A 25,036-nucleotide genomic window follows, 5' to 3' on the forward strand; every position below is an offset into this window, starting at 1 on the left:
CGTCTGGTGAAACACGATTGCACTCATTTTACTTTTTTACACACAAAAAACGCAACACGATTAGGTATAGCACATTTACACACAAACAGCCACCAAAATCTCCCAACTTAGAGCAGCTATATCTCATCAACGAATCAACAAAAAATTGAAACCTGAGCGTGAAAATTTATAAAAATAATAGCCTCATTAGTTTATGAATTAATAAGTAATAATTATCCAATAAACGGTCTAATTGACTGGGTATATATATTTTTTTACTATTATTTATTTTTAAAATTTTTTTGCATATTAATTAGACCGATGGATGACTCGTTGTCATTCTACAGCTTCTTCACTAGATGATGAATAATCATTTCATTTTTGCAGTTTTCGTTACACATTTCACATTATTGTGTAATGATAGAAAAACATCGCAAAATACAATACACAACACACTACCTATATTTTTCTAGTCAATCTCGACATACCATTTCCCATTTTCTTTAATTTTTTAAATTTTTTCAGTTCCATTGAATGATTTAATTAACTTAATGATAGTAGTAATAAAAAAAAATATTAGTATAGTTATAGAAGTAATAAGTTAAAAGTCATAATATTTGTAATCATATATATTTAAATACTTGTTGGATAAAACTGTGAAATTAAACGTTAATAATACTTATTTATATTTTAAACAAAAAGTAATAAAATAGATGTAACACGAATATACATATTATATAATTTTTGTTTATTCAAAACCTTTTTTTTTTAACGATCATGACAACATAGAAAAGCTCTGAGGTTTATCACAAGTCTATTAAAGTTGGCCACCCCGGGTGTATATTATTTGATAGACAAGATAACTAATAAAATCAGTTTTTGTAAGAACTGATGAATAAATCACTACAAATATATATGTATAAAGCAGGAATCACATATATAAAATGTTTACATTAGAACAATAAATAAGTTGCCTTTAGATAAAATCTATTTAGAAATGTGTTCTTTTCAACATATACGTCTGCACCAAAGTGACCGTTTGTTCTATGTTACAAAGATATTTATCTATAATATAGGTACAAAATAAATATCTATATATAATTATATGACCTATGACAATCATTTTAGTAATTCCAATTTCACTAAAGCGATACACTTAAAAATGTGCTTATGTAGTTTATAAGGCTTAATTAATTATTAATATAAGAAGCGGCACTGTCGACGTAATGCGCAAGCAGTTCCGGCAGCGTCGTCGATAACAAGAAAAAAAAAATTAATATAATGAAGTTTGGATTATCAACACATAATAAATAATAATGTACTTAAACTCTATGTTAAAAATTAAATCTATATATTTTGAATTACAACAATTAATTTCTAATTAGGAATATTACTCGAAGTATCAAATTATTTATATTGTATCATCATACATCAATATGATCATTTATGTTATCAGACAATAATTTAGGACCATAACGGTGAACGAAAAATGCCCCTAGAATAGCAGTCATCAGATAGCAGATTATGGTGATGTTTAACAGTTGACTGTCAAATGTTGTCTCTTTTTCTTCTCCACTTAATTCAACAATTCTTAAATATAAAGGTGCTAAAACTCCCTACAAAGAAAAAAATCAGTATTATGTATAATAATATAGGAATATAGAATCACAGTCCTATAATATTATTAAATTGTATAATATTAGTGACCAGTGAGTGGCGTTACTACCATTTGTTAGTGGAGTGGCGGTTATTTTAGCTATTTTTAAGTTATATTTGAATATATTTCATAATATATGCTATTTTCAGTACAAAAATAGAGCCAACCAGTGCCACATTTAGACATTTTGCACCCAAATATAAAAAAATTAGTCCCTCTAAGGGGCCTACTAACGGGGTATACGGGAAATAGATCCTGATGATCTTTTTAGATTTTGAGCAAGTATTATTCATGTAAAAACATTTAATCACAACATTCACAATCCTTCCCAAAATTTACCAAAATTACGTTACTGCAACCAGCCAACGCATGAAATAAAATTTAAGGTGTAACGATTCGGCCAGTAAAACGAAACATTTGTTGAAGATATATTAATGTTTAGAGCTTATCAATATTGACATTTAACAATTACCATTAACGAAGAGTTTGGAAGCAACGAGAAAACAATAAATATAACTTCATTAACGTTGAATCCAGATCTCCAAACTGAGCATGTTGTGATTAGTATTCGAATCTAAGACACATATATTGATACGAATAAAACAATTAATATCTACTTATCTAGAAATTAGCTACATAATTAATCGTGAATGTAGTATTTTGCTTCACTTGTTAATAAAAAATTACACTTACAAATACGAGTATAACTGGTATTATAATGAGTAACATGTTGACATCAACATATTGGATTTGGAATCCTGTGCCAATAAACCCAAAAAATAAAGGTTGAAGAGCATTCCAGATATATTTGAATACTTTTAAAATATCTCGAATTTGATTCTGGTCTTCACTATTGTCGTTTTTAAATACCATCGTTGAGGTGTCACAGTTTATTTCTCTCATTTTCCATTTCCAACCGATACCAGCAATCAGCGAAGATATTCCACATGACAATGAAAAATACCATGCTGTATTGTTAAAAAGGTTGATGACAGGGGTTAGAATTCCACCAGTGAAGAGTAACGTTACTCTTTTAGCAGTGGTGAGTAAATTAAACATCTACAAAAAAAATAATAATGTGAAGATTTCACTGTAAGATTATAAGATTTAGTATTTTAAATACTTATATAGGTAGTTTTTTAATGTTATATGTAGGTAAAATATAGATTTTTTATTAAAAATAAATTGTAATTTTATAAAAAATGTAAATATTGTACTTTTAAGGTATTTAAGTGTTTTGACAATTAAATATCATGGATTATAATTAGCCGTAATTTCTATAGTTGATATATTGATAATATAACATTAGTTTTTGTTTTAACATTAATTAAATGTATATTATATCATAAAATACGTTTAGATGAGTAGGTATACAATACTCCGTGTTTTGATTAGATAAACCATAAACAGTTCAATAAACTAAAAAAAAATATAAAAGAAAATATTTTATCAACTCACATATTTATTGTTGACTTCGTGACCGTTAGTTTCCTCGTGGTTTTGTTCATTATTTACCATTAAACAATCAGGGGGTGATGCATGAACCATAAATATTCCCCATAGAATTCCAAATACAATATCAACGAGTATTTTCTTTGGAATATGTTTTGGAAAATGGTCCACCTGATCTATTTAGACATAAAAATAAAACACATCAATTATATAAAATGTTAACTATACTTGACATAGCTACATATTATAGTATGCTGCATAACTAATACAAATAGTATTAAAATATTCGTAGACTTGTAGACCGAATGTGATACAAATTACAAATGTACAATTTACCACATGCCAAGCCGACGGATAAAATAAATAATAAAATATTAAAATGTTTAAAATATATGGCCATAGGGGCGCTGATTGCTGAGCCATTGACAAATAAAATAAAATATAAATTATGATTTCGTGATTACCGAAAAACTGGTAAATAATAAATATAGCCGCGTATTACGATATTCGAGTTACTAAATTAGATATTATAGGACATAGGTAATTCCGCTTTGGAAGTTCGTCGCAAATAATGAAATAACACATGTTATTATTAGTTATTAGTGTTTGGTATTTTGGTCACGGCTGTCAATACTTTCAGTTTTGTTGAGACCACGTCTTTTATATTGCTATTGGCTATATTTGAATTTATTTTACTAATAAAGCAATAAATTATATCATATAATAGGTATAAGAAATAATTAAATACTTAATATTTTAATCAGAATCAATTAAATTATTAAACATTTTAATGGATTTTATTTTCAAGAAATTACCTATGATTGTTTGTAAGATTGTTCCTGATATTATTATTATTGATTATTTAACTCTACAAAATCGAATTCACCACAAGAAATACATACGAAATGATATGTCGCATGAAGAATGAAAAAAAAATGATTCGGGATTTCGGGTTAACCCGAATATTTATTCGGGTTTTGGTTAATACGGGTGTTTTGAAAACAGAATCATTCGGGTTATACGGGTTTCGGGTGTTTGATTTTTTAAAGGTGTTTAGGGGTGTTAGGGGTTCGGGTTAAATCGGGTGCAAGGCCCTGCATATAACCATGCATTGCACGCGCGTAATATAGAAATTTCCTATATTTAGGTAACTCCTTAAAACAGGTTGGTATCGAATCCCCCTTAATGTAATTCTATTGAAAATTTGAAAACCAACATAACGATTATATTTATACAGATACTGATCACTAGGTAATAATGTTTTTTTCCATTTAATACGTACATTTTGTGTATGTAAAGTAATTGATAATTACTACAGCTATATTTACAATGCTGGATGTGGCATGAAGCAAAGTGTAAATATTATTTTTATCAAAATAACCCAATCGTTTCAATACAGATATACTTGGCATAAACAGGATCGAATTAATGCCCAACATGTTGTACCTGTATGAAAAAGTATTACAACAGCTTTTATCAAATAATAACTATTATTTATGTATATTGTTCATCTATATTCAAATATAGGACCATATTTTTTCATTTATATAAAAAAAAACTTAATGAAAAAGAATTTAACAAATAAGTATAATATAGCGACATCACTTGGATATATTTTATATACCTGGAGACTAATGGACAATGGTGTACAAATTATATGTCAAAAACAAAGTTCAGTAATAATAAAATGCTTTATTTAAAACAATAAGATTTATGAATTTCGTCTATAATTGGTCAATATAAAACGACTAAAAATGTAAATACTCACAGGAACAAATGCGTTGAGCTAAACTGGTTTATATTTAGATAATTACAATTCAAAGCAATAGCTAAAGGTACAATAACGGCTATTTGAGGTAAAAATGCCAATTTTAATACAGTGAAGCCAATACGACGTAACTTCCACACATCAAGTTCCAGAAAACATATGATCAGAATCACTGATTCTGTAAATTCACTAAAGTAATAAAAAAAATTGTGAAAATAAAATTTTAAATTAATACAGTATTATTACATAGCTAAAATAGTTATATTATAGTATATGTGAGAGGAGGACCGCTAGTGAGGATACATTTATTTAAAAAAATATATTGTTATTACACACCTAAAGTATAACCAAAAAAAATGTCTAAATTCGTCGATTTTAATCTTTTGTTCACTAATTTTGAATGCCATACCCACCAATGTCATTCCTACGAATGGTGGAATGTGGCTTACTGTGGATAAAATTTGACCAGCAACTGCACTCGCTAAGTATAATGATATAATCAATCTTAAATTTACGAAGTTTAATTGTTGTTCGAAAATCCCTTCCGAAAAATACGTTATCAGCCACAAAAATGATATCCCTAAGATTGTGTACATCGCATCAATAAATCTAGTGTATAAATTCAATACAACGTCATAAGGCAAATTCCAGATAAACTGATTTTCATTGTGTTTCATGTTGACATTCACGCTGAAATCCTTACATTGTGGCTGTTCTTCTTCTTGTTCAATCTTTGTTGTCATAACGATTTAATCAATTAATAATAAGCCTGTTGAAAAAAAATTTTGCGATCAGACGAAAAAAGTGGGTGATGCTCTGTTATTCAGTAAGATACTAAGATGTTATAGTGGATGCTAATAAATAGCTCAAAAGCATTCAAAATATTTTGGAAATTTTATGATGTGTAAAAAATGCTAGTATAAACATTTAGTGAAAAAATCATTTATATCGTATATTGATACCTATTTTTTTAGTAGTAACACCAGAAACAACAATTGTATAAGAAACTGGTTTTCCATAGAAATTACCGTATTTCTCTAATTTTATTTTTGGTCTCCCGACGGTCTTGAAAATTACTAGACATTTTCAACTTCGGCCTGCCCAATGCACCAGCTAGCTGAACTTTATTCGCATAAAAGATACATGTAAGTTCAAAATCGACATAATACATGCAAAAAAAAAAGTTCTGTTCTAAAATTAATACATTCATCGCTTCGCTCAGAATCTAAAATAATTAAATTTGTCTACTGAATTAGTGAAATGTAGTATCTACATATATAAATAACGTACAAGAATAGTAACTATTCTTTATATTTATTCGTTTGGATAACCTTATTTGTTTTTTTTTTTATAGAAAAATTCATTATATATTTAACATAAGCGCAACTAGGGGGGGGGGGGGGCTGGGGGGGCTTAGCCCCCCCAAAACTTGTAATAGCCCCCCCAAAAAATATTTAGTTATTTCCTAAAATATTAACGAGCTTTTTAATATTTTACTAAAATTCTTTTTTTTTGGAAAAACTGGAAAAAATGTAATTATTTTATTTTTATTTTAAGTTCATAATATTATTTTATATGCCTATGATTAATTTGGTAAATCGTAAATATCATTAGCTATTATATGCCTTTATAAAGTATTTGTTTTTTAAAAAACGATTTATATCGGTACATTCAACATTGCCACATTGCCCATTGGTATGATTATTGTACATACGTAATTTTACAAAAATTGTAATACATGCATAGTCTGAGCGACTGAGCCTCATAGATAATATATTATCTATGCTGAGCCACCGAAAAACATGAAAACGTTTCCACGCACCGACATGATGTTAGACCCAAGATAAGGTAAACGTTTACCGGAACGTAGACGGGATACGATCGCGGGTCGCCTTGTTTACCATTACCATTTCAATATTTCATTCCCTATTTATATTTCCATATGACCATATTTACTAACGTGTTTTTGAATTTTGTTATCCACGTGCTTTTGAATTTCGTATTATTAATTTGATCGCAATAGTGTCTCAACTTTGGGATGATATCAAAAAATTTTGTTTTGAACATAATATTTCAATTAATATCCCATTACAAGGTAACAACTTACACTATAATATTATACATCAGTTTAAATGTATAAAATACAGTTTAATGATATTAACAGGATTAAAAAGACTCAGAAAAGAACCTACTTACTTAAGTGACTATGATGTAACTTTTTCAACTGCCGCAGAACAGTCCAACAATTATTTAAGCGATGATGATTCGGATAAAAAAGAATATTGGAAATTAAACGCCTTCTATGTCATCATGGACTCAATTATTTGCAGCATGAAAATACGATTTTCTGAAGAAAGTTTATGCCTTGCTACTTCTGCTGATAGACTAATGCAATTTGATTATGGAGGAAGCTCATTCCTGGTTGAACATTATAAGGTAGGTTAAATTTATACAAACCTTTTAGTATTTATTATTTACAATGTTTACAATGTAAAACATTTCATAATAAAAATAAAATGTATTTTCAGGATATATTAAACATTAACGAAAATAATTTAAAGAGCGAAATGCTGGTGTTCAAAAATGTTATTGGTGATAATTTAAAGGACTTCAATTTTATAAAAGAAAATTTGAATAAAAAAGTGTTTCCAAATTTATATTTAATGATACAAGTAGCCATTACTTTGCCGATTTCATCCGCCACATCAGAACGCTCTTTTTCAGCTATGAGGAGGATAAACACATATTTACGGTCCACAATGAACCAAGATCGGTTCAGTAATCTATCAATCCTGCATATAGAAAAAGACATCGAGATTCCAATTGAATAAATATTACAAATATTTATTGATAAAAATAAAAGAAAAATGAAACTTTGAATAAATAAATAGATTTTGTTGTGTACTTGTGTTATATTTTTTAATGAATTTTTAGGGGGTGTGGGGGCATCGCCCCCACGGGTTACTTTTCATATAATGTTAGGTGGGGCTACAGCCCCCCCAACATTTTAGCCCTAGTTGCGCCACTGATATTTAAAATTGAATCAAACAATGAAAAATCAAGTATAATAATAATTTAATAATTCTCCAACAATCAATAATTAACAAAGTGTAATCATAACATACCATTAATCATAAATCATTTATTTTAAAAACTCAAGAATAGATGAAAGATAGTATACGTTTTTCTCGTACAATAATTTTTCAAATAACGAATAATAATTAATAATTTGACTTTGTTAAATTTAATATTGTCATGAATAATAAATTGTTATCATACAATTTAAAAGTAAATCTATGATCTAATATTATGTACATAATATAATTATTATATGTAATAAGACTGTCTATATCACCTAAGATGTTTGATCGTATTAAAGGTGCCTTGACTTTTCAGTGTTAGTGTCAAAAATTTAAAAAATAAAATTCATTTGCGATGATATAAGCGGAGCACAGGTCTAGGCCAAAAATTGTAAACGTTTATTAAAACTATTTGTATACAGCAGTCAATTAAATAAAAGTTATAATCTATGAAAAAAGTAAATGGTACTTTAAATCGCAAGTAATCAATGACTTTTTTAAAATTTAAATCAACTATGCGGGAATGAATTCCCTCTACTTCAACCTCGACAGACATAGAGTCACTGAAATATTTACGGTTCGTAAAAAATATATTTATTTGTTATAAGTAATATTATCATTTATTGTTAAGTAGATGTAGTCTATTCTGATTAAAATTGCATTAGAATATTGTTAAAAATGTAGGTATGTCGTTAAGATTTTGATAAGCCAGCGAAGCTTATTAATAGCTAATGTGTATATACGATACTTCTAACTTAATTAATTAAATCTACATTGTATATAGGTAGTAATGGTTTAAAAAGCAAGTATATAAAAGAAAAAAATAGGTCATATCTGATAAAACCTAATCATTAAAGCCAAATAACTATTTTATAATTAACCATCGATACCTATCTCAGAATACAAAATAACAAAATTTGGTGATTGTGATATGAGGATATATTACCTACATAGATCTTAAAAAAATGATGAATGTTTTTTGAAACGTATTTAACGTAAATTTATTAATATTGGCCATTTGGAAATTGTGGGCCATTTGAATTTAACTAGATTTTTTGAATATTTATGATATAGAAATATGTTTAAGTGTCTTTAATAGAAATAACGAGTGTAGTATAAAGGCCGATATAACAGAAGATATGATCATACCTTTTTTTCTTTAGTAATGTAACTTTATTTTTTTATTGAATAAATCTACAATCTATATATATTTTTTGTATAATAAGTAGGTTTGATAAATCATAAATGACAAGTAAATATAAAACAGATAACATGATTCGTGTAAATGTTATCTGTTTTCTGTAATGTAATGTAATTTAAAATCTAATTTTTGAGATTCCAAATTCTGTGCGGCGGAAGTTAATAATATTAAAGATACTTATGAATGATTTTTTTTATAAGTATTTAAATTTTTTACAGAATTCATCAATATCATGTAAATTTGAATATAATTTTATAATTTTACGATAAACTTGGCTAAATACAATGAAAAATTATGAACAATATGAATTTTATTATCAATCAATTCTGACATATATTAAATATTATTCATTATTTACCTGCTATTGAAGTAGATTAAGTAACTATGCAATATTGATGAATAATATAATCATAATAGTTCATCATGCTTGACTCCAGATCCCCAAACCGTAAATGTTGTGATGATTATTCGAATCTAAGGCACAACATAGGTAATAATATGTCATTACTACATAAATTCTAAAATCTTAAAATATGTATATAATATAGCCTATATTTGGGTATTAAATATAATTGTTGGTGGTGTAGTGGCTGCCGGCTGGGTGGATTAAGGCGTCGGTTGCGACGCGCACCGTCATCGATTCGAACCCCTGTCATGGGCGGCATCGGTTTCCGGGCAGTTCACGCTGTCTGGAAAGAGAGACCTAACCACCCGAGTATGTCAGTAACCTACAGGTGCCCATTTAAAAATTCTGCCACGAAAACATTCACGTATTCCCACCCCCACCCTCAATTGCCTATTTTGCCGTGGGTTAAAAAAAAAATAATAATAATAATAATATGATTGTAATTTTATTTTTTTATTTTTTTTTAAAGAAATATGGGATTCATGGCTTCAAAAACTAAGGTTACTATTAAGTTTTACATGGTATTTTTTTTCTTAAGATTAAAGTATAATACATAAATACAAGTTTTAAAAGTTCCATGTTTATTGAAGATGCAGTATAATTGTTGAAAATGTTTTGTATTCTATTTTGTTGGCCGTGGTTTTTTTTTCATGATGTATGTTAGTATTTCTTGGTCTCTTTTGAGTTGAAGGGTAATTCTCTGTCATAGTTTAGAATTCTGTCGATTGGGCTTGTCCTAAAGGCTCTAGTTTTCAGACGAATTATTTTGTTTTTAATTGAGTTTAGTATCTTGAGGTGATAGGGTTTGACTGTATTGTATATTTATGAACCATACTTGATTTTTGATAGTATTAAAGATTTGTATATACTTCGAAGTGACTTTTGATTTGCTCCCTATGTGACGTGGTGAGACAGAATTTTGATTAGGTACATTAATTTTATTTCTGCAGCAGATTTTAAGTTGTTTTAGATGGGATGTCCATTTGAGATTACCATAGAAAATTATTTCAAGTACGGGTATTTGTTATGTTTTTACATATTTTAGCGATTTGTTTATTGTTAAGGCATAAGTATTGATTTATATTTTATTCAGGTTTAAAGTAAAATACGATATATGGACTTTTGGTGGGGGAAATTTAGATCCAGTTTCATGTGACCAGTTTTGAAGAGTATGTAATGATGATTGTAAGATCTCTAGTGTAGTTTCTATGTTATTACCATTGCAATATATAAAGCAGTCATCGTGAAAAATAATGTGTTTTGTAAGGTTTAGTATTTTACAAAAAATATTGTTTATAGCTATTAAAAACATTTTAACGCTTATGACTGATTCTTGTGGAATACCGTTTTCAAATGTATATGTTGTATTAAGTGCTTTGACGTATATTGTATGGTTGCTTAAATAGTTTTTCAAAAAGAGGGAAATTTAACCATTTATTTTTAATCTTTGGGGCTTTGGAATATTTTAAGGATTCTGTTGTTCCATGCCATATCGTATACTTTTCCTATATTTTGAGAAATCAGACAAAAATATTAAATACGGTATATCATCTGGCCCAGGGCTTAAACTTTTGCAGTTTGACATTAATTAACATTATTTAAGTAGTCCTTTTGATGATGGAAGTTGTTTTAGAATTCATAGGTGATGGTATTTTCTATTTTGTGTTTATAATGTGTAAAAACTGGGTCAAAATTTGAGTCACAACTATTTTTAAAAATCATTTTGCGAAAGCAACGCTTAAAGCTATTGGAGATGAAAGTAGAATGTCTTTATGTTTTAAAATAGGTGGAGGAGGTTGTGTATTATTTCTTTAACTGCTGTAATTTTTTTTCATATTTCTATAAAACAGGAGTTATTGGGTTTTATTTAATTAGTATATGTTGTTGACACGATTCAGTTTTGTATTATTTAGTAATGTGGCTAGATGCTGCTCCAGATTCATTGAGATTTATGTGACGAGAGAGTGATTCATTTTCTAAAATTGTTAAGTCATGTTTTGTATTTTCTTATTGCATGTTTACAATCATCGTTCCATCACGTTATCCTTTTATGTGATCTGTTAGTTTTTTTCAAAAGTGGGTGTGTCGTTTGTAAGAAAGGTAGGTTAATCAGTATTTTCAAAATTAATTAATATCATAAAGTTATTGAAATTGAAAACTGAAGAAATTACAAAGCTACAAAAGGTAATGTCAGAGAGAAGAAAAACACAAACATCGTTGAAAAATCAATACAACCATCGAGAAAGCATGAGTATGCACAATATATTTAATTAATTAAAAATTATATATTATTATTTTAATAAAATGAAAATAATTAAATAACTTTTAATCAATGTTTAAAAGTGAATATAATTTAAAAACAAATCAACTAATACAATTGATATTTTATTACAAATTGTCAAAAATAAGTGTAAGTATAAAGTATAAACTGTATGATGCGATTGATGCCGTATCAAATATTTGTATACAAATACGTGTATCGTGTATAAAATCATAAAAATTGTTTTACAATGACTAATGTAACATAAGGTTCCTAATATTATTTTATATTAACAGTCGTAGATAACAATATTGAACCATAATTTTGAATGACGAATGATCCTAGAATAGAAGTTATTATAATGGAAATGATAGTCAAATTTAATATTTGAAAAACCAATTCAGGATCAGAATGGAATACAGCTGCCGCAATCATGAAATACGTTTGTGTTAAACTTGACTAAATAGAAAGAAAATTTTTTAATAATAAGTATGTTAATATCAATTAATTCCAATAAATAAATTCAGTATTTTTCGCTCATGTGTAAAAACTAACGTTAAATTTACAATATAATTTACTATTTAGTATTTACCAAAAAAGTAGAATTGGGTAGCCAAGCAATATTGATAAATAATAGTTCATTACGATTGAATCCAGATCCCCAAACCGCAAACGTTGTGATTATTATTCGAATCTAAGGCACAGCATAATATATTGTTTTACTATATTAATGCTAAAAAATTAAAATAATCATATAATATAACCTATATGTTAGTATATTTTCCTTAAACTATTTTTAAGCAATTTAAATTAAATTTTTAATTATTTACTATTAAATTATTTGCTTATCATATAGGTAATATTTACAATTTTTGTCATACGTTTAATTAGAATAATAATTTTTATTTTATTATCTTATTATATTATCATATACTTCTATATTTCATATATTAAAAAAATTAAATTATACCAATAATTATGGTATCAATGAGTGAAATCAGTTGATATTAACGCAATTAATACGTCATGATCTAGTTTTTAAAACTAAAGGTTTGGTTTAATATTATTATTAAGTAATGGTTCGTACTTACAATTAATTCAATCACAAGTACTATTAGTACAAAAAATAACATCCCAAAAGAAAAAAACTGGGTTAAGAATGTTGATCCAATATATCCAAAAAATAAAGGTTGGAGATATTTCCAGAAAGATTTAAACACTTTCAGTACTGCATAAACTTGATTTTGGTATTCATTTTCATCGTTGAATGTCATTGTTAGGACTTTGTTACTATCATAATATTTAATTCTCCATCTCCAACAGGTTCCAGCAACTAATGACGAAATTCCACACGATAATGAATAAGACCATATGGTTTTATGAAATATTTTGTATAACACAATTAAGAATCCTCCGACAAAAAATAGAACCACAGTCTTCACGGTTGTTAGTAAACTAGTTATCTGAATATAAAAATACATATAACTATTACATATGACTATTAAATTATTATAAGTAGGTCATCACAATGGTATATGAAGAGATCAAGTCTGTACCTAAGTCATGATTTTAAATTTGGTATGTATTTAATAACTTGAAAAAAATTCTTTCAATATTTAGTATGGAAATCGAATCATAAAAAAAAGCGGGTAAGTAGGTATCTCTCTGCTGTACATTGGTGGTGGAGTGGACCTCTGACTAAGGTAGGTTAAATTTGAATGCAATGATAGGTATCATTGTATACGAAAAACGATTCTGAACGGAGACGGTTTATCTGTCTAGGATATATTATAGATTATTAAACATTTTCTAATCTTAGATTTAAAAAGAAAATTTTTTATGAATTTCTATCTAAGATAATTTGAACATTGCCGTAATTTTTATGTATTTAGTCAAAATTTGAATTTTAAATGCTTATACAAAAAATTTGTGACAATATATTTCTTTTATTTTTCAACTGCTATTGTAAAAATATGTTAGGAGCCTTGTATTAAATTTTCAAATCTTAGATCTAAAAAGAAAAAATTTGTATGAATTTCTATCTAAGATAATTTGAAAATTGCTACGAAAATTTTTACGTATTAAGCCAATATTTGAACTTCAAATGCTAATAAAAAAAAAATGTGTCTATGTATTTTTATAATTTTTTAATTACTATAAGAATAACTTATGAGGAACTTTGTATTACATTTTTAAGTATTTTAATATGAGCAAAAAAATTTTGTCGACACTTCAAAAGCAAATTTTCAGAAAAATTGAAAATTTCAGTTGTCTATAAATATCTCAAAAAAAGTCAAAATATTTTGAAAATAAAACCATGTAAAGAAAATGCCAATCTAAATAATTTGTGAAATTTTAAAATATTTACGACTTATACTTTTTGAATAATTACAAATATTTAAAATCGTTTCAGGATAAATCGTTATCGTTACGCTTTTTCGTAAAAATTTAAAATTCAAACGCACTTAAAATTTTTCCTATAATGATCTAGTATACGGAATTTAACGATATTACAATTCATATTATAATAAAAAACTTGTACAAAAAATAATATATTTTGATTAAATAAACATAACATAATAATTTAATACTTTAGTAGTAAATACGCCAGACGTTTGTACCTGACTTTGTTTTTATCTTTGTGTATATTAGAACACCATCGTTCTGGTTTAAATAATTTTCACTTTTATACATCAAAAACCCGCTAACGTTTTGGGGAGTAAACTCCGTATTATTCCAAGATTCACCATAAATAATTATTTCTATGCATTGAAATGAGTTGTTTATCAAATACTAAATATGATTGGTAATTGTTGGATAAAATAACTATCACTCTCCGTCTCTCCGATCCCATTAAATAAATAAGTACAAACATATGTTATTAGGTAATTTAATCGGATGTAACCTACTTATCCTAACCTCATTGCCATTCATTACTTTACAAATTTAAAAAATAAAATTAGTGATTTACTTGTCTATTGAATTCTGGGTCGTTATTATTTTCAGATGCTTGTAAATTGTACTGTTTTGACCAATTAGGAGATGTGACAAACACTATCAAAAATCCCCATAAAATTCCAAAAACAATATCAATTGCTATTTCGTTGGACACAATTAATGCCGCTTCTTCGAAATCATCTAATTCTAAATCTGTTTTCAAATAAATAAAAAGAGAGTAAACCTAGTTAATTAAATATAGGTACTTACTGTTATAGAATGATGCCTGAATTACTAAATAGTTAAAAACTACAGCTAGCAAATCGACTAATGTAGATGCTGTATTGAGCAATGTATAAATATTATTCGAGTCGAAATATCCCAAATCCTTAAGTTTTTCCAAACTTGTCATAAATAAGACCGAATTTATACCCGAAAAGTTTATCCTATAAAGTATAAATATGTTTATGCTACATCAAAAACGAATATAATAATATAAAATTACTAATTAGTATTAAGTAATAATTTTGGTCATTACGTTCTCAAATTTACTGTTTACTGTAATAAAATAGTGTGCTACAGTACGCCACTATCAAGTTTAGTTAAATGTATAAATTAATTTTTAATTTTTAATCATTTGTTAGTCAGCTATAATTTTTTTCTAAATTCTCTTGGAATAAGAAAATAACGTTTCGTTATAATTATGTGTTATAATTTGTATATTATAAACATTTAAGGACTTTAATGACGATAAAATAAAATTTAATACATTAAACTGAGTTTATTTTTTAGTTTAGTTTATAATTTGATTCTTGTTTTAAAAAAACAAACCGAACTGAGCTCAAACAAAAACGTTAAAAATTTGAACGAAAATATTTTGGCTTTGTTTAATTTTAAATGGTCTAGTGTCTAATTTAACGAAAAAAAACACAACAGTAAACTGATTAGTAGTAAACCTATATAACACGGATAATTTGTATTCTGAATTTATTTTAACATTATTCATTTAATTACAGGGGTCTCGAGAGGATTTACTCAGTGTGATATCTCCCGAAATAATGAAGATATCGAAATTCTGGTTTTTAATAAGACACACAGGGATAAGAAATACAATTATTTCATATTTTAATGTTTTGGTAAAAAAGTTAAAAATTATATAGTAGTCACTCGATAATTCGAGATGTATGTCGGTGAGGCACACTCTACAATTAGATTTTTTTAAACGAGATTACCTATATTATGTAAGTTCATATATGTATAAAGATCATGAACAAAATATTATCATAATTTATAAGTGTTATTTCTTACCTATCTGATCTAAATTTTAATGATATCATTTTTCCAAAATACACCTCTGCAATGGGTAAACCGTTATTGAAATAGAATAAAACGTAGTCAGTCGTATTATGGGCCCCATAAAGACCGTAAAGTACAAGTTTTTGTCGATAGTCGAAAAAAAAGTGATCGCGGCAATTGAAGCAGGTGAAAAAAAGATGTTTCTCTACGTTTTGGTATCTCAGCTTCTACGCTTTCAACATTACTTAAACAGAAGGACCATCTTACAACATTAACACCTTATTCATTGCGGATCAGAAAAAAAAATGAGAGTTCCTCGATCTAGAAGAATGTGTTATGCTTATGGCTTGGACGCTTGGTTTACTCCCATATAAAAATATTTATAATAAATAAATATCAATATTAATAATAATAATAATAAAAATAAAAATAAAATAATAATTTTAAATATAATAATATTATATATAGTAAATAAATTTCAAAATACGAAAAATACAAATAATATATGTATATGTATATAATAGGTATATACAATTTTTCACCTTTCTTTAATTCAAATTGATTTGTTTACCCTCGATTATTTGAATAGTCGGTAGGTTGAAAAACTATAAATCGAATTTTTAACTTTGTCCCCTGAATTTCGAAGTATCCAGTGATTACTGTATTTTTTTTTATTGAATTATTTCCAAAAAAAAATTAACTTTAGCCATTTTGTAGTTTATTTTTCTAAAAATATTGACGAATCAAAATGTTGTTTCCGTTAATTTCCTGATTTTTAATTTTTTTTTTTAGTTCCGAGAATAATTACGAATTATTAAACACCATAGCTAGTGTATGATAAACATTTGACCCACCGCGCCGTGCGTTTTCTCGTATGGCTGGCCGAACACTTTCAGTGTGCCTGTTATGATCATATTTTATTATTTCCTCAAAACTAGAACAAATATTAAAAATCAGGAAATTAATGAAAATAAAATTTTGGAACGTCAATATTTTCAGATTAATAAATTCTACAAAATGGCTATCTTTAATTTTTTTGGAAAAAATCAAATAAAAAATTTGATTTCTTAAAAATTTCTATAGAAAATATAGTTATACTATATACTTACAATATAAATAATTTAAAATATGAATCGATGAATTTTGGAAAAAAATGATGCATAATAAGAATCACAGTAACTGCCTCAGCTATCTGTGGCAAAATTGCCAATTTTAATGCTGCAACACTGGTCCAACGCAGCTTCCATATATTTAGTTCCAGGCAACTTATGATTAAAATCACTGATTCCATGAGTTCACTATACACATAACATATGTAGTAAATAGTATAATATTAGATTAAATATAATAAGATTCATAAATTATTTGGGTTAATTTTAAATAATCCAATGATACAGAAATTTTTAATTATAATATACCTTAGAAAATTTACAATCAGTAAAATGCGGTAACATGTATAACAAAACAAAATATAAATGTTAGAATAGCATGATAAGATCAACTATGCATCCAATGATAGAACCCTTCAGACAATTAATCATAATTTATTAATTTTATTATTATTATTATTATTATTATTATTATATCATAACAACAACGTCTTAAAAGGTGACGAAAGGTAGGTAGTCAGGTAGCAGTGTAAGTCAGGAAAGATGGGTTGAAAGAGGATTTTGGTGTTGCTATGTAATTTTTTGTGAAATGAAATGTAACATTGTTTGACTGGTTGTTCAACAGTTTGGATTTCTAGGTCACTGTAAATTTCATTATTAGTGAAATATATATACCCTGGAGCAGAGGCTATGAGATGGAAGGATATGGACTTAATACCGTTTGTTATAACCAAGACTGTGAGTTTTGTGATTTTACAATATCGATGAAATTACATACATATTTTTATTATATTATACACAATTAATATTATTAATTGAATATCATTCATCAATTTTATAAATGACAATAAAAGTATATAATTTTTTTTCTCTGCCTATGTATTTTTTTTATTTAAGGTAATTTGATATTTATATTTATATTTAAATATAAAAAATAAGTTTTGCATATATTATTCCTCAAAAAATTTATTATTTGTAAGTTTATCTCTAAATTTGATTTTCTATAATATCAATTAATTTATTTACAACATAAATATAAGAACTATCTTATATAATATATATATCTTCCGTTAACTTATACCTATACCATTACACAGTACAATAAAATTGTCAACTCTATAGGCTACATTAAAATATCTGGTAGGTACCTAATAATATTTTTATTACGCTATTCGCTTAGTCTTCGCGTAATATATATTTTATTATAGAAAAGTTTAATTAAAACAATAATTATTTACACACCATAAATAAAAATTAAGTTCGTTGACAAATCTGTCGTTGCTGATCATCATTTTATTATTACCGAGTGCCATACCCGCCAACATCATTCCTACCGATGGTGGTATTTTGCTTACGATGGATATTATTTTACCTGCAACCGTGCTTGCTACGTACAACAGTATAATGTAAACCAAACTATTCACCTCGATTTGATCTTGATAGATTTGTTTATTGGTATTGAAGAGAACCCACAAAAATATTACCATAATAATTGTTAAAAAACCACCGGTAAAGATGTTTAATTTTGTGGGGTACGGCCAATTGAAGACAAATTGATTTTCGCTTAGTTCCAAGTTGACATCCATGCCAAAATCATGAAATTGTAACTGATCTGGCTTAGCAGTAGTATCTGAATTGTTCCCGTCAAGTATTTCAACTATAATAATAAATAACAACATTTAATAAACGGTTAGAAAATTCTGCTTATAAACTTAGACCAATGTTTCTCAACTTTTGTATTGTAGCGAGTGGAGAATGGTGACACAGTATTGAAATATTTCGTACTTTATGACATACATTTGAATAGAAATATTATTCTATGTAAGGGAAAGTCTTTAGAGACTAAAAGTAAGTAACATTGATATTATTTTACATTCTTGCAAAATGCCAGTGGACAAAAATATTCTATGGTAGGTATAACGGCTGTGGTCAATCCATTTCGCTCATAAGTCAAAAAACATTAATTTTATTCATTATAATGAATGTTAACTACTAAAAAATTCACCTATTATTATTGAAACTTTGATAGTTTAATATCATAGACGAAAATTTACCTTGATACACGTTATTACGCGTGTTATACACTGGGATATAGCTAATAGTTACTCGACATTTTAATAGTTCAGCAGTTGTGCTTAGCTGTTCATCTTCCGGGCCAATCGTAATTTCATCTCTGCAGTGAACCTCGCATTTATTCATTCCGAATGTTTAAATTTATAGAAATACTACAAAAAGTGTTTGTTATTTATGCATGAAATTGTGCCTCAAAACCGATAAAAATCAAAATTACTAAACATATATTTCTTATTGTAATTGTTTCTTATACGATTCTTACAAAAATAAATTCAGTTATATAAAACACTAAGTACGTTACGATTTAAATTTAAGTGTTAGTTTTTAATTGATTTTAAATCTTTCTTCTTTAAGTTCTCTTGGTTATACGTTGAATACGACTGTTCGACAATGTTCACTGCGTCTCAACTTACAATAAGATATTTATCTTTTATAATTATAATCATATAAATAACGTTACTATATACTAAGTAATTTCAATTTCATTAAACTGATGATTTTAAAGGTGTCGATATATTGATTAGTCATTTAAACCCCAAGTTGTTTATCAATACCAGATCATCATAAATAAAATGTCAAACTATCGATAGTGGTTTATAAAAATAGTAAAACACATTAATGTATAGTGTATATTATATGTCTTTAATCATGTTTTTAAATCCTATTATACAAATGAAATCGAATGAACAAGTTTCTCATTATATTCGTTTCCTAAATGATACTTACAAAAACATTATTCACCGTCAACGTTTCTATGTAATAATATTATGACACTACTTAAGTTGTAAAGTGAGCCACCGTGTTTTTTATTCTGTTAAAAGACAAATAACTGAAAGACACGGCGAAGTGCTGTGTTACTTCAGAACTGTATGTAATAGCCAATATATATAACTGCGATCTGCTCTATAACTTAATAATATCAATAAAAATACAATAATTATACCTGTCAATGCTTTTTATTGAAGAAACATCTGAATAATGGACAAAATTTCGATGACCAATAGAGTCTATACTATTCAGAGGTATCGCTGTATTATACTCGTATAATAATATATTGGATACTTTGAGAATATTTGTTTCCTACTACCTACCTTAATTTCCATTTACACAGTTAGTACTATATTTTTATTTTTTATTCACTATTTCTGTACTCTATAAAAAAAAATCGTATTGGTGGACTATAACATACTAGTATCGGCACGAAGCAGTTGTACTGCAGATAATACGCCAAAAATACTTATACCCCCACCCAAAAGTATTGGCAACGAAAAGCCAACGCTTTTAGAAACATTTTTCTTTTTTTTTGCACTGTATAGTTTTTGCAGATCTACTCTTTTGCTCGTGCCCTCTCCCCTCCACTCGGCACTCGCACATACTCACACACCTCCTTGACTCTTTAATACACTCAAAAACTTCACTTGCTATATAAAATGTACCTACACACCGCGCACTAATTGGCTTGCGTGTCCAGCACATGAGAGGAAGAGGTTACGCGATACAGACACGTTTTTGGCGACCGTCGACGATCCGTGTTCAAGTACACGTGACTTACGCCGTCGCACGCCGACCATTTTCACTTCCGGCGTGGAGGTGCGTATATATATAGTACGCGGAAATAAGATTACATCCGGACGCGCGCGTTCCGTAAACATCCATGCGTATGTATATAAAATATATATTATATTATTATACGACATGTATATATACAGTAGGTACACGTAATAGGTAGCTCAGAAGTAGCTATATTATTGTGTGGGCGGAACGTGCGATGTTGGACGCATTCCAAAAAATACGTTCAACCGTTTTTGCTAAAGGTCTGGCAGTGAACAATACACACACACATATATGAAACACAGGTTGTGAGCAAGTTATTCTTACATACCAAGCAATATTTCATATATCACTTCTATATTGTACCTATTTCATACTACGGTATAACCTAACCGTAATTTTATGGAATAGGTAATTATTATGAAATTATTAAAATGCCAGTTTGAAGATTGACGTATAATATTGTATTTTTGTTTTAAGTTATAATTTAGTTCTAAGTTATGATTATAAAATTTATATTTTATGACTGATTTTTAATAATTTCAATTTAATCGATAATCAATATACTAAATACTAGCCACTAAGTATAAGGATATCCTATTACCTATACATATTATAGATAATATCAAGAAAATGTGGTGATCAAATAATTAATCAGTGTGAAAATGACTAATTTTCATAGTAGAAGAAAATTATATATTTTTTGTATTATGGTACATAATGTAAGATTCGTTCATCTTCGTTAAACGTTATAATAAAACAACATAATGAAATGAGGGAAACGATTTCTATAATTAACATAATCAAAAAAATAAAAGTTTTAAGTTCACTTTATCACTTAAAAACACCGATTACAAACAATTCGTTAGCCTTGTTAAGAACATTTATACTTATTAGTTATTTATCCGTTAGGTGAAGAGACTATAGCATTTAACAGTGCCACCAACGGTGTACCAATACACATGCATTACACATAACATCTCATTTTTGGAAGAACAGCCAATTTTTAAAAACTTAGTAGTAATCAACTTTTTGCAACACGGCGTAAGAAATAGGCAAAATGGGTACACTATAAATACAACTGCTGGTGATTTTTTCTGGTACGGTAAAATTGTGATATATTTTTAAATATATTCCAACAATCCTAGACGACTAAACCCTAGTAACCTGGTATCTACTTTCATCCCATTTATTTTCAAATTCTGTCCAACAAATTACGGAAAGATTCACATTTATTACTTTCTGTGACCTCGCAAACAATTAACTTCAGTCCTAAATTTCTAATAAGTCCTACTCATCCGTCAGTCGTCTTATTTAATTAAAATTAGTTTAATTCAACAAACTATTTAGATTATCTGTGGTTCGAATTGTGTAAGAACAATAGTATAATAGTATTAGAAACCATTAACTTTATCCAAAATTGCACAGTAATAACAATTAACTCAGGACTGGTACTGCTTATAAATACTACTAGACTCGTCGCTTTGATAAAAAAAATACGGTGCTTTCAACTAAATAAAACTATTTCCGATAGATGACTAGAATAAGGCAGTAAGGAATTTTGTTATAGTAATATAAATAAATATTATTTCTAATCGTCACTGATCGTGACGTCCAGCAACCGAGGACTGCGTATAACATTAAATTTTTTTATTTTTTTATTGACGATAAAAGTTTATTTACAATCTATAAATACAGTGTATAATAAGTAAGTGTGGTGACTTAAAAAGAAAAAAAAATAACATTAGTTACAGAGAAGGAAGGCTCCCAGCAGTGCCACCTGACAAGAAGTTAGGGTTTGAGTTTATTTATTAACATTAAATAAAATTTTATTTTTTAGAATCCCATATTATAAAACATACATTATTTTGATAAAATTAAAATATTAATATTATTAAACAAAGTTAAATGCTCATAATGATATTATGCTTACCACGTTGTTTTTAAGTAAATAATAATAATTATTACGAGTGTTGATGACCATATTAGAATATAGGTGTTGCCGATAATATTATTATGTGTAAATAAAAATTAGGAAATTTCGCAATTATTTTTGACACAAAAATTGAAGTATAAACGTTTTATATGTATACGTAAATAATACAAGTATTAGATGCAAAAGAAAACGATCAACTAAGTAGGCATCTTTTATTTTTATTTTTTCCCCCCCGTTTTAACCGACGACGCCGCGGGATCTGCTTTCGCATTGCTTCCGCGGCGCCGCCATTGTTTATTGACAGTATCAAATATTAATTACATTACAAGTTTTACTTGACTTCTTCCTGTCCTTCTCGGGCTGACCGGAGTCCGCCGCCCTTGAATTCGCGTGCCTGTCATCCGATTGGCGAGCCGATCTGAGTCCACCACTCTGGATGTTTCGTTCTCCATCAGGGCGGTCGCACGTTCCCCTGTGCCCTTCGCAAGGCCTCTTCCTCGCGTTCATCCTTTTCCTTGGTCGACAGAATCGTCTCGACCATGCGGATGAACTCCAGGCGATTAGTTTCGAACTGTTTAATAATTCTACTTCGGGCTTGGGCGTCTTCTGGCAAGTCATGTGACAGGGGACCACACAGGATTTCCTCAACGTCGCCCGCGTTCGGAGGTCGCCTCATAATCTCAGTCATCCGAACGCGGTCGTCAATCCATCTCGGGCAGGTAAAAACCGTGTGCTCAGCAGTGTCGTCGGGGTTGACGCAGTATACGCAATAACTGTCGTCCGCCCGATTAAACCTCTTCAGGTAGCTCCGGAAGCACCCGTGCCCCGAAAGCACCTGCGTCAGTCGGAAAGTCATGGTTAGCGGTGGCTTTGTTAACCAGCGGCCAACGTCAGGGAGGAGCCGGTATGTCCATCTGCCTTTATCAGACCGGTCCCACCGAGCTTGCCAAGCTGCAATGCTGATTATTCTCTCTTGGTTTTTAACGGTGTTCGGGACGACGTCAGTCTGGTCGTCCAGGCGAACCCGAACTCTAACCCTTTCTGTTGCTAACAGGTCTGCAGGTAGCATAATTGAGGTCAATACTGACGAAGCGTCGGCCGCGACTGTCCTGTAGGCACGTGTTATGCGGAGTGCGACGGCCCTCTGCGCTCTTGCCAATTCTGCGCGATTCTTAGCCGTTTTTGTTCCGCGGACGGCCCAGGTCGGCGAGGCGTACAGCATCTTACTGTTTGCCACAGTGCCAAGAAGCGCTCTTTTGCTTTGCGACGGTCCGCCGATGTTGGGCATCAGTCTGCCTATGGCTGTCGGTAGCCTTACGGGAGGCCTGTTGTATGTGTTTGGTGAAAGAGAGCCGAGTGTCGATCTCAACACCAAGGTATCGCATTGATCGTTTGATAGGAATTACGTGTCCTTCAACCAGAAGCTCCGGGTTGTCATATTTGTTTTTCCTTGTCAGGACTACAGCCTCAGTTTTGGTGCGGGCTAACTTCAGTCCGTTTTGTTCCATCCAAGCCGATACCTTGGCTAACACAGGATTAAGCAGGGTAGCGGCTGCCTCGCCTGTGCGGGCGATGCCTATGACGCACACATCATCGGCAAATGCCACGAGTTGGACACCCGAAGGGGTTTCCATGTCCAATAAATCGTCGTAAAAGACATTCCACAAGGCTGGTCCGAGAACCGAGCTCTGGGGCACGCCGCACGTCGTACTTCGACGGTGGAGTGTTTCGCCAACCAATATGGATCGATCCTGTAAGGTAGGATCTTATCATTTTCACAAGGTAAGGGGGTACATTCTTAACCCGGAGGGCATTATCCACCTTCTTCCAGGGAGCCGTGTTGAATGCATTCTTCACATCTAGAGACACAGCCACGCAATTATCCCTGTGCTGTGCCGCACCTAACAACTAAGTAGGCACCTACTCGCCTAAAGTCAAACGGCATTATTTTTATATAGGTATACTTGTATAATACAATATTATATATTTGAATAGATACCAAGGCTCGACACCCAACATTTTTTTCCCGGTTTCGGTTTTGGATACCGGTATTGATTTTTTCCGATTACGATTCTGATTTTATTATCGACTTTGGTTTCAACTGCAAGTATCAAACATCGATTTCAAACCCAAGATGGTTATTATAATTTTTTATAATGACATAAAATACTGGCGTAGGAACCTACTCGCCAGCCGCCAAACATAGCGTGACGTACGATATTTTAGCGTCTGGTTTTATTAAAAATGTATTCGTCGACAAGTCCGTTATATAAAACGTAGAAATAAACCAAACTATAATGAAATACTTAGGTATCTATTAGATACATCATA

At 29.3% G+C, this 25,036-nt stretch overlaps 2 protein-coding genes and 1 pseudogene across 3 annotated transcripts; 1 reads left to right on the forward strand and 2 right to left on the reverse strand.

The window, feature by feature from the left end:
• Positions 1 to 712: 712 nt before the first annotated feature.
• Positions 713 to 9,778, reverse strand: LOC149058927 (sodium/hydrogen exchanger 9B1-like). Its single transcript, XM_089219930.1, has 9 exons — positions 9,496 to 9,778; positions 5,819 to 5,978; positions 5,193 to 5,625; positions 4,857 to 5,045; positions 4,371 to 4,534; positions 3,095 to 3,264; positions 2,330 to 2,695; positions 2,109 to 2,210; positions 713 to 1,595 (listed from the first exon to the last, which is right to left on the reverse strand). Exons 3-9 carry the CDS (start codon positions 5,597 to 5,599, stop codon positions 1,404 to 1,406), a joined length of 1,590 nt encoding a protein of 529 aa, XP_089076056.1. The 5' UTR covers positions 5,600 to 5,625; positions 5,819 to 5,978; positions 9,496 to 9,778; the 3' UTR covers positions 713 to 1,403.
• Positions 6,875 to 7,879, forward strand: LOC149058928 (52 kDa repressor of the inhibitor of the protein kinase-like; annotated as a pseudogene).
• Positions 9,779 to 11,958: 2,180 nt separating the features above from the next.
• LOC107162248 (sodium/hydrogen exchanger 9B2-like) lies at positions 11,959 to 20,486 on the reverse strand. Of its 2 annotated transcripts, none has more exons than XM_089221222.1 (8): positions 20,162 to 20,486; positions 18,388 to 18,802; positions 17,146 to 17,334; positions 15,011 to 15,186; positions 14,775 to 14,953; positions 12,895 to 13,266; positions 12,396 to 12,497; positions 11,959 to 12,262 (listed from the first exon to the last, which is right to left on the reverse strand). In XM_089221222.1, the coding sequence occupies exons 2-8, from the start codon at positions 18,729 to 18,731 to the stop codon at positions 12,083 to 12,085; spliced, it is 1,542 nt and encodes a 513-aa protein (XP_089077348.1). In that variant the 5' UTR covers positions 18,732 to 18,802; positions 20,162 to 20,486; the 3' UTR covers positions 11,959 to 12,082. The 2 variants fall into 2 exon arrangements, with proteins under 2 accessions (XP_089077348.1, XP_089077347.1); XM_089221221.1 differs by lacking the exon at positions 20,162 to 20,486 and adding an exon at positions 19,200 to 19,499.
• Between the last annotated feature and the right edge of the window lie 4,550 nt (positions 20,487 to 25,036).

The sequence above is a fragment of the Diuraphis noxia genome, unplaced genomic scaffold (assembly GCF_037042655.1).
Source record: "Diuraphis noxia isolate RWA-SAM2 unplaced genomic scaffold, SU_Dnox_SAM2 contig0002, whole genome shotgun sequence".
Classification (NCBI taxonomy): Eukaryota; Metazoa; Arthropoda; class Insecta; order Hemiptera; family Aphididae; genus Diuraphis; species Diuraphis noxia.

Coding starts and splice junctions, on each gene's coding strand:
- LOC149058927 (XM_089219930.1), bottom strand. CDS start 5,599: ATGACAACAAAGATTGAACAAGAAGAAGAACAGCCACAATGTAAGGAT. Junction 5,046..5,192: donor TTTTTTTGGTTATACTTTAG/GTGTGTAATAAC, acceptor TTATTACTTTAG/TGAATTTACAGAATCAGTGA. Junction 2,211..2,329: donor TACCAGTTATACTCGTATTT/GTAAGTGTAATT, acceptor TATGTGTCTTAG/ATTCGAATACTAATCACAAC.
- LOC107162248 (XM_089221221.1), bottom strand. CDS start 19,344: ATGAATAAATGCGAGGTTCACTGCAGAGATGAAATTACGATTGGCCCG. Junction 15,187..17,145: donor TATTTTAAATTATTTATATT/GTAAGTATATAG, acceptor TATACTTTATAG/GATAAACTTTTCGGGTATAA. Junction 12,498..12,894: donor TACTTGTGATTGAATTAATT/GTAAGTACGAAC, acceptor GCTGTGCCTTAG/ATTCGAATAATAATCACAAC.